We start from the raw sequence: 11,000 nt of genomic DNA on the forward strand, positions 1-11,000 counted from the left end.
ACAGGATTTCCTACTTTCAGTACAGCCCATGTTAAGATTCTGAGAACTTCCCAAACAGAGTGCTTCGTGTACCTTACATGATCACAGAATAGTACAAAATACTGCTCAAGCTTGCAGGAGTGAAATCAGGAAGGCCAAAGCACAATGGAGTTGCAGCTAGCAAGGGTCACGAAGGGTAACAAGGAGGGTTTCTACAGGTATGTTAGCAACAAGGAGGAGGTCAGGGGAAGTGTGGGCCCCTTACTAAATGGGGGAGGCAACCTAGTGACAGATGAGGTGGAAAAAGCTTAAGTACTCAATGCTTTTTTTGCCTCTCTCTTCACAGACAAGGTCACCTCCCAGACTACGGAACTGGGCAGCACAGAATGGGGAGGAGGTGAGCAGCCCTCAGGGGTGAAAGAGCAGGTTCAGGACGATTTAAAAAAGCTGGACATACACAAGTCCATGAGGCTGGATGAAATGCATCCGAAAGTGCTGAGGGGGTTGGCTGATGTGATTTCAGAGCCATTGGCCGTTATCTTTGAAAACTCGTGGCAAGAGAGGAGGTCTAGATGATTGGAAAAGGGCAAATATAGTGCCCATCTTCAAAAAAGGGAAGGAGGATCCGGGGAACTACAGACCAATCAGCCTCACCTCAGTCCCTGGAAAAATCTTGGAACAGGTCCTCAAGGAATCCTGCACTTAGGATGGAAGAATCCCATGTACTGCTGTAGACTAGGGACTGCCTTGGCTAAGCAGAAGTTCTGCAGAAAAGGACCTGGGGGTTACAGTGGACAAGAAGCTGGATATGAGTCAGCAGTGTACCCTGGTTGCCAAGAAGGCTAACGGCATATTGGGCTGCATTAGTAGGAGCATTGCCAGCGAACTGAGGGAAGTGATTATTCCCCTCTATTCGGCACTGGTCAGGCCACATCTGGAGTATTGTGTCTAATTTTGGGCCCACCACTAGAGGAAGGGATGTGGACAAATTGGAGAGAGTCCAGCAGAAGCCAACACAAATGACTAGGGGCCTGGAGCACATGACTTATGAGGAGAGGCTGAGGAAACTGGGCGCATTTAGTCTGCAGAAGAGAAGAGTGAGGGGGGATTTTTAGCAGCCTTCAACTACCTGAAGGGGGGTTTCAAAGAGGATGGAGTTGGGCTGTTCTCAGTGATGGTAGATGACAGAACTAGGAGCAATGGTCTCAAATTGCAGTGGGGGAGGTCTAGGTTGGATATTAGGAAAAACATTTTCCCTACGAGGGTGGTGAAGCACAGGAATGGGTTACTCAGGGCAGTGAAAGAGTCTCCATCTTTAGAGGTTTTTAAGGCCTGGGTTGACAAAGCCCTGACTGGGGTTGGTCCTGCTTTGAGCAGGGAAGATGACCTCCTGAGGTCCCTTCCAACCCTAATCTTCTATAATTCTATAACTATTATTAACTCTGGAATCATTCTTTGGCAGACATAAATGAAAGGGGAATATGTGACTTGTGTTTCTGAATGCATTAAGTGACTGAAAGAAGAAATTAACTAAAACCCAGGAACACACTGTTCCCTCATCTATAGCTGGTGATTTCCTTCATTGGAGCTCTAAGCAGCAGTACTTTAGCATTGGTTGTGACAACTTTGTTTTCCAAGGAAAACTTAAGTTTGTGGATAGAATTTTGAAATTGTTTGGATCCTGGTCCTATTTTATATCAATCCTGGATTAAGTTTTAATTTACCAAAATCCAATCCAAAGTACCCCCCTTTCTGCTTTTCTCGAGTCTAAAGGAGTCATTACAATATATATTTTCATTTTGTGTTTTTATCTTTAAAAAAAATAACTAAATCTTTCACTGTTTTTTAATCAAGAAGAACATTTTCAAACATTCCAATTCAATATAACTAATGAATAATCCTGTTTAATTGTCAGCACTTGTGACTGAATGAAGTCTGTTACAGAAGTTAAAGAATCAATATTTAAAGACTACACTCACTACATCCATTTAACCAGCCAGATAATAAATGTGCAGCAATCTCCATTGCTCCAGTCTTCAACATATTGATTAACTGAGTTTTACCACTCAGCACAAACATTTCAACTTCAGTTTTCGTTGACTTTTGTGTGTTATATAATGCAGTACAAGTATTAAGTATGCTTGCCAGTTATCCAGGCCTGAGTGCCCAGTTCTGCATTGTTTGTGCACCCATGGTTCCTTCTTTATTGTCTTCAATGGGACTTTTGGCTGCACAAGAAATAGAGTTAAATTAGGGATTGAACTAAACTGAAGGGTTCTCAGCCATTGAGATCAATGGGATATGCTGCACACCTACTCACTTCAGGAGGGTGGTTTTCGGTATGCAAGGCACCTGTACTTATATGCTCCACTGCTCTTGAGGACTCATCACTTACAGTAGGTATTATATGTATCCTCAGCACAAAAATTTTCAATCTTCCACCACCTGGAATAGAGAGTTGCTGGATTCCCTAATCCCATACCACTAAAGCTATCCAGTTTTAATCAGGAGAAAAGACTTTATGCCAAGAAGCCTAAAAACTGATAGCCTTTTAAACTTTATCCTGGGAAGTGTATAAGAAGGTGACACCCCCAATCTGCTCCACTCTATAGATGGGCAAATACCCCTTTCCTGGTGTTTGACTTTCTTGCGAACTCAGTAACATCACAACATAAAACACAGTCTAAACTTTCTTCCCATGTCTGGGTGTTCCTAGGATTTTCTCTAGGACTTCTGTCTTTGCCCCTAGTTTCCTCTGGACAGAGTATTGTGCCCTTCTCTTTTATATCCTTGTGGAATTTGCAAACCACAGCTGCCACAAGAAATCAGTAGCATTTATTCTATAGCTAACTTCTGTTAATAGAGTGAGATAATAGGAGAGTCCTGTAATACTCTGAAGGGTCATAAAACCAGCCTTTGTTCTTAATCATAGAAGTACGTAATCCTTTTCTGAAACTTCTTGAGGTCTTTGTTGTGATGCTAATATCATGCTAATATCATGCAACAAGTTAATTGTGGTGCATGAATGATATTTATTTTAGTAAATTGCCTTTTTAATTTCAACTGCCCACAGAATTCAAGACTGTTGCTCACCCTGATGGCTTACACCTGGGATATTAGTCTGCAAAACTTGTAAGGTTCCATTTGAAATCAAAGTGCTGCTTGTTAGGTTGAGGAAACAAACTTGTTTGTCTTAGCAATTGGCTGAACAAAAAGTAAGACTGAGTGGACTTGTGTGAGGTGAATCGAAAAATACTATTTCTTTTGTTTATCTTTTTACAGTGAAAATATTTGTAATAAAAAATAATATAAAGTGAGCACCATACAGTTTGTATTTTGTGTTGCAATTGAAATCAATGTATTTGAAAATGTCAAAAAAATCCAAAAATGTTTATAATAAATTTAAATTGGCATTCTATTATTGTTTAACACTGCGACTAAAACTGCAATTAATCATGACTGCTTTTAATCTCGTAATTAATTGCAATTTTTTAAATCGTTTGACAGCCCTACAGAAAATGTTTTGTGCGTGATTCCTGTCATACTGGAGGTTTTCTCCTTTTACCTTCCTTCCACTGAGTTATTCCAAAGAAGCAGCTGACATTCATGTCTGTGCTAATTTCTGCCAGCCAGAAGGGGATGCATTTGTGAAGGGAAAAGTCAGCTGTTCCCCGACATTCACTGGAGATTAGATTGGAGCCTCTGCTCAACAATTTTAGAATACAGAACTGAAAGCATTATGTAACACACTTGTATGACTCTAAATCACAACTAAGACATCTTGGTTAGTGTTTCCAGTCCAAAGGATTAAAAACCTAAGAGGCCCTAGTTCTTTTGTAACAATGAATTCAGTTTGTAGAACTTTGTAGTTTTGGGACAAAGACCAACCACCCTGTGCTGGATAGCCCAATAGCTCCTATTTCTAAATGCATTTATCTGGACTGAACTCTTTGTCTGGTTAATTGGTAACCTGTCAGAGGTATTTTACAAACTATACAGTCTTAATGATTTGATATTTTTCAAGAGACAGATTTCCAAATAAGCTGGGACCATGGTGGCAGTGGAACCAAATAGTCAGGAAGTTGTATGTCTATTTTGGTGAATTTTTAAGTTATTTTATATTACGGATATCAATTACTAGGGCCTCAAAATTGATATCATTTGTAGGGTGGCTTTTTCTTTGTTTTTGCCCAAGATTGCAGTGGGAAAGGGAGTTTGTAAGTAGCACAGGCTAAGTTCGTCTCCCCTCGACCCTGTCATTCCTCTTGAAGAAAATGAGAGTAAAAGTGTCACCATGCAATTTCAGATCTCTTGTCTAAATGATTTCCAAAGCAAACTTACTTAGTCCACAGGTACAGAAAGATTTTGTTTTGAATTGCCAGTCCTGCAAATTTACTTTGGGATCTGAAAATCAAGCTTGGTACTTCACGTTAGTGTTGAAGACAATCCTTATTTGTTAGTGAAGTCTGGGGGTCTACACTGATTAAAATGAGAAATGAGGGGTAAATTGCTCAATATTTGTTAGATTGTGATTCACCGGCTTATGTAAATTTCAAGGTTTTATTTTCATGAAAATGCTGAATTTTTAAAACAAAAGTGCTTGTTATCTCTTTCAGGTGCTGTAGCCATCTTGATCCCTCACCTAGACCTGGTGATTTCCTTTGTTGGCGCTGTAAGCAGCAGCACTTTGGCATTGATCCTACCACCTTTGGTTGAAATCCTTACGTTTTACAAGGAAAACTTAAGTGTGTGGATGATACTTAAAGACATCTTTATAGCTGTCATTGGAGTTGTTGGCTTTTTAACAGGGACATATGTGACAGTTGAAGAGATCATTTATCCTGCTTCCACAGTCTTAGTTAACGCTACAGAGAGCCCCTTTGAGGATTTGAACACTACGCACTTGGTGACAGGTTTCAATTAATGGTGAGACAACCAAGAATCATTTTGTTCCTGATTATGGGTTCTGATTAGGAGCAAAAGATCATGATAGAGCCTGAACTTGGAGATCTGGGCCATATTTAAATGAACTGAAAAATTAATTTCTGAAAAATAACACACCCCTTTCCTTTTTCCTACTACTCCTGCTTTGCCCGTTTTGTAACTCCTTCAGACCAGATCTCTGCGTTAAGTCTCAAGCCTTCTCTGCTGTATCTAGAGAAGGAAAAGACTGGTTTAGATGTCAGGGGCAGGGGTATTTATAGATGAACTGCATGTGCAACCAAAAATCATTCATCAGAAAATCAAAATGCCTACTCCAGAGGGTGAAATCTACCCCATGCATCACATCACCTACATGATGCCTGTGCTCCACTTACATACATTTCATTAAAGCCCTGTTTTAAGGGGTTGAGTGGGATTGAAGTAGAGTATAGACCTTCTGCTGGCTCTCATTGAAGGGATGAATTTCTCCCCCCATGGATAATAGTTACTATGTATATAGCTTGGATTGTTAGTAATGTTTCCAGCGACCTGTAGACTTACTACTGAGACCTGGAAGTGTTTCCTTTGAACAACTGCAGGTGCTTTGCTCTAATTACTGGGCGTTTGTATATCTTAAATCAATGTGGGTTTGAAAAATTACTATGACTGTTCTTGCAGTCTTTCCACACTGGCATTAATGGGAGTTCTATAGACACAAAGCCTTCAGGGTCAAGGTCTTAATGCTTAGTACATGTGCTGTGGACCACCACCGTCAGTCAGTTTATATGCCATTAGGCATAAGGTCATTTTTTCATACAATCCAGATGAATAACAAGCATTTTAGCTGAAGTATGTAAAAGATCCCAGCCTCCTTCAGGAAAATCCTTCATCCCGATCCTGCAAGCTGCTTTTTATGGTTAAACTCATGCTCCTGGGAAGAGCCCAGTGACCTCACTGCGGTTCATGCAGGCTTAGGGGCCTGACTATGTGGAGCAGCTTGCAGGATCAGGGCCTTAGTTTTGACAGGGCATGGTACTTCCAGTCATAGAACAAGTAAGTTTTAAAACCTGATGGTTGATGCCCTTTGGGCTTTGTGTGTGGTGTCACAGAATGTCGGCATGTATCAGAAAAAATGTATTCTTTAACAATGCAGAAGCAGATAACGAGGCAGCATCCAAGATCCCAAATGATGATGTACGTACTTTATTCTGTAACTACTGTCCTACACCCTCAGCCTTTTTTTTTTTTTTTTTAATAATCTCTGTTAATCAGTCCTGAACTGCAAGTGTACAACTATACGAAATGCTGCATTTTTCTACCTATTCCTAAAAATTAGAGTGGCTGTCTATATTTGTATTGTAGCAACATGTACAATAGAGTAATTATTTTTGCATCATTATGTTCTGACTTCAGTAATATTTAACATGCACATTACTGTATTGTGCCTCTTTTTTTCTCCCATTTTTGGAAAGAAAAAAAAGAGCATCTAGGAAAGCTGGTAACAGTGGGTGAAAGTCGCTGTTTTGCTCCTGGCCAGTGCACCACTTAAGTCTCCAAAATAGAAAGATCTAGTTTGAGGGCTTGTGTTGGGCTTTCTGGGGCCCTCCTCTGCTGAATTTCACCTTGAATACCGAAACCACATTTTTATTCTTTTAATTGAAAAAGCTCTAGATTTTTGTTTAAAGAAAGAGTTTATCCAATTTTCTTCTTATAAACAAAACATTTTTCTAAAGAATATATTTAATTACAGCATTTCTTGAGGAAATAAAATGTGCCAAATAAATCCCTCCCCTAGTGTCCATACACATTAAGACAAGGCAATAGCTAATATTTTTCTTGCCTTCAGAATATTTCCCCAGTCACCTACTCTGTCATCAGCATTATAGTGCTTTCATCTCCATTTTGTAAGTGTTTCCAATTGGGATTCAGCATAGTAGCATATGGTGTGAACTGCATGTGGTTTTTCAAACAATTGTTCTAAGTAACACGCTCATTTTCATTTCAGCATGGACAAAATTAAACAAATTCTTGGCAAGCACTTCAAAGGAATGTAGACATAGTGTTATGTTACTAGTATACCCAGCACCTGTAATATTAAGGTGCCACTAAGAAGCATATGAGGGCAGTGACTGGACAGGCAAAAAGTAACTTTCACTTTTCAGAGTCAAGTCTTTAAGCTATTCCTAAAGGACATAATGCAGCCAAGTTTTTCATTACATTTTTGGTGACAAAACCTGTTCACAAAAAAGGAACACTAGACAGCAGCAAAAAAACCCACCACTTTTTATTTGTTTACTTTTTTCAGTTAAACTTATTTTAATCAATCCTGAACATTTTTAATAGGACTGGTAACATAACTTAGATTTCTCTTTCTCCTATTGTTTTGGCAGCTCTTTTTATTTGTGTGTGTTTGGAAGATACATAATTGCCAAAGCCTTCCAGATCATCTGTTCTCAGTCTGCTGCATCATGGCAAATGCCTCTGAGATTGTGCTGAAGGATTTGGACCAGAAATATTTGGCCAGTGCAGAGTGTGCTGATAATCTTTGGCCAGTACGGGTTGATGTACGCTTGACACTATTAACCAAAGTCAAAGTTAACAAAGGTGGCTGCCTTAGGAGAGGCTCCTATATCCTTATTTAAGTGCCTAAATATGTGACCTGCTTTTGAAAAGTACCCAGGAGTGCTCCCTAAAATGAATGCAGGACAGACTTTTTGAAAATCAAATCACTTAGGAATTAGAAGCCTAGCTTTAGGCCCCCAGCTTTGGAAATCTTGACCCAAGTGTGAACCCCTACAGATCTCACCACAAAGCCTGTCCATGGCACATCCCATCCTTCCTGATGGTATCATTCAGCTGTTTCAGAGTCAGACTCGATGCCACTGACCCCCCAAATATGAAGTTGCTTCTTTTAGTTTCTGGGTCAGTATTTCTGTCTCTGGGTGGTATTTAATTTAAAACAATGTGTCACTTCAGAGACTTTCAAATGTTTATTAGTATATTTAGAGGCTTTCCACTGTACCATTTTTATGTTTCACCTACAGGGTAGGATCTTTATTTAACACTCACATATTACGTTTCCTCAGTCATTTAAAAAAAAAGTCTCTGGTCTCAGGGTATTTTGTGTTTAAGAGAACTGAAGTGTCACAAATAAAACTACTGAGAGATCATAAAGTCCAAATGTGAGAGAATGTTCCAAGGAAACATTGCCAAAGATTTGAAACGATAGGAAATCTGACAAACTCCTTTTCTTAATAAGATGGTACTTTCTGTTTTAAAGTTCTGCAATGAGGGTAACCAGTAAAGATGCAGGTAAACAAACTCCAGACTTAGTGGAGATAGTTTGCATTAATATGTATTTAAGATAGGCACAAAAGTACTTTATCACCAACTAATTTAAATTGGAAAATGTATGCCTTTGGAATTACTTTCTTCTTAATAAGGAACAGAAAATATTTAATTATATTTATGTACTGTAAGTGCATGTATATTTAACAGGATTGTATTGTTAACAGTTTTAATGTAACTTAATCATTGGCTACACTACAAGTAACTGGACCATTTACTTGTCTGTAAGTGTTCTGTCCTCAGACATTGGGCAAGAAAGAGGGTAACTTTGTCTACTGTTCTGTAACTTACATTTTCTGTATCTAAATAAAGATTACAAAACATTTTGCTTACGTACTGTTCTTACCTTTCACCACATCACTTCTTAGGTGAATGCGCAATAATGGAGAATTCACCTACATTTATATGGTGAGGTAACCCATAGACTGGCAAGACACTTGACATAGGATTTTCACGTGTTCTTAAGAGATTTAGGAACACTGACTTTAAATGGAATTTGTGCTCCTAAATCCCTTTGGAACATCTGGAAAATCCCACTTTTGAGCTACCATTTTTCTATGATTAGGTGCCTAAAGTTAGGCTCCTAAATCCATATGTCAATTAAATCAATTAATGTTCTAATAAGCAAATGTATAGAGTGCCCAGCAGCTCCACCTGAAGTTTGAGTGGTTAGGTACTCAGCACTTTTGAAAATCAGGATACTTAAGCATGGAATTAAAAGCCTACGTTTATGCACTGATTTTTGGAAAATCTTGGCTGTGGCAGTTGATGCAGAAATTAACATAAAATTTCATAGCATGGGCTTTTAGTGTTAGATCTAGAGTAAGATTTTAATTAGTAACTGGTAATTTTAGGTGCCCTAATTTTTTCATAAACTTCACAGCACCCACACTCTGAAAATCAGGCCCCTTTAAGGTGTTTCAAGTTGGGCATCCAAAATCAGAAGGGGTTAAAACTTAGGTGCCTTTCAAAGTGCCATTTTCAAAAGTGACTTAGGCCCAGATTTTTAACGGTATTTAGGTGTTGCTCCACACAGCATTGCAACACCTAAGTGACATAGGAAATTTATCTAAAAATGTTTAGATATCTGTGAGACAACTTAAACTGGTATTTCTCAAACAATACATGAAGTGAACCCAGAGATACAGATTCCCTCTTTTCAAATAGTCATATTTGTTAGGCTGAAAATGACTAATATCTATGAATTACAATATGTGGAAGGGAAGTTAGTAGGAGCATTGCCAAGTAGATCGAGGGAAGTGATTCTTCCCCTCTATTCAGCATTGGTGAGGCCTCATTTGAGTACTATGTCCAGTTTTGGACCTTCCACTACAGAACAGATATGGACAAATTGGAAAGAGTGCAGCAGAGGGCAACAAAAATGATTAGGGGGCTGGAGCACATGACTTATGAGGAGATGATGAGGGAACTGGGCTTGTTTAGTCTGCAGAAGAGAAGAATGATGGGGGATTTGATAGCAGCCTTTAACTACCTGAAAGGGGGTTCCGGGGAGGATGGAACCAGGCTGTTCTCAGTGGTAGCAGATGACAGAACTAGGAGCAATGGTCTCAAGTTGCAGTGGGGGAGGTCTAGTTTAGATATTAGGAAAAACCTTTTCACCAGGAGTGTGGTGAAGCACTGGAATGGGTTACCTAGGTAGGTGGTGGAACCTCTGTCCTTAGAGGTTTTTAAGGCCCAGCTTGACGAAGCCCTGGCTGGGATGGTTTAGTTGGGGTTGGCCCTGCTTGAGAAGGGAGTTGGACTAGATGACCTCCAGAGGTCCCTTCCAACTCTAATCTTCTATGATTCTAAGTTAATGTAATTTCCAAGATATGAAAAAACTAAATGGGTCTATTTTTTGCACATGAATGAAATAGCATTTGTAAAGGAACCATGCCGTTGAATAACTTCCACATGTGTGCAGTTTCAGAGCTGGCTCCCACAATGAGTTTCACGCAGGTGGACACACCTGTGGGCATGAGGAGCTCCATTGACTTCAATGGGGTTTCATGTGACTGCAGGAAAATAGAGACTCCTCCATGCAGAACTCACTGCAGGATTGGTGCCTTATTCTGTGAAGATACAAACCATGACCCCAATCCTGAGGTCTTTTGCTCGGGTTGGGATTTTCCCTCTAGTAAGGACCTCAAGCTTTGTCCCAATGAAAGTTTAAAAAATATATATTTTTGCTAACTGTATTTTGCTATCATGTTCATGTTTTTACCCCAAATTGTCAGAGGTACATAGCCCATGCTGGCTGTGAAAGGATTAATGTGAACCTGAGAATCTGTCATGGACTCGCAAGACCTATTCACTCTCAGCTCTGTATGGTCTCTGGGAAGGACTCCCTTCAATGTGACAGCCCTTCTCAGCGACCACTCTCTCTCTGGGGGTTAAACCCTGGGCTCCTCCATCTCCTGGAACCACACCTCTCTCAGCCTTCAGCACGCCTGTCTCTCGCCTTGGGCCCCTTCACGGCATCCACTCGCACTGGACCCCTGGGGCCTCCACACCCAGAGGGAACAATGCAACCCCGATCTCTAGACTGGGGTGACTCAGGGACCAGTGTAAAACAGAAGGGTTTATTGAACGCCTGAACACAGCACAGGAAATTCCCAGGGCCTCCCAAGTCTGGCATGTCTCAGCACAGTCCAACTGGGCTTGTCCCAGTCCCGCTGGGCTCAGGCTGCTCTTTTTCCCACAGTCCAGGAGCCCCCTCCTTTTAGCTGCCCACTCTTTTATCACCTCCC

General features: G+C 40.2%; 1 protein-coding gene across 1 annotated transcript in view; it reads left to right on the top strand.

Moving 5' to 3' along the window:
* The window catches only part of SLC36A4 (solute carrier family 36 member 4), a 253,134-nt gene extending 248,184 nt beyond the window's left edge, over nt 1–4,950 (top strand). Inside the window, exon 11 of the mRNA XM_067568348.1 lies at nt 4,596–4,950. Within this exon, the coding sequence (XP_067424449.1) occupies nt 4,596–4,903 (308 nt within the window). The 3' untranslated portion in view covers nt 4,904–4,950. The remainder of the gene's footprint in view (nt 1–4,595) is intronic.
* The last annotated feature ends 6,050 nt before the right edge of the window (nt 4,951–11,000 follow it).

Source organism: Emydura macquarii, unplaced genomic scaffold (assembly GCF_026122565.2).
Source record: "Emydura macquarii macquarii isolate MOO-44397 ecotype Brisbane River unplaced genomic scaffold, CSIRO-AGI_Emac_v2 contig_318, whole genome shotgun sequence".
Taxonomy (NCBI): domain Eukaryota; kingdom Metazoa; phylum Chordata; order Testudines; family Chelidae; genus Emydura; species Emydura macquarii.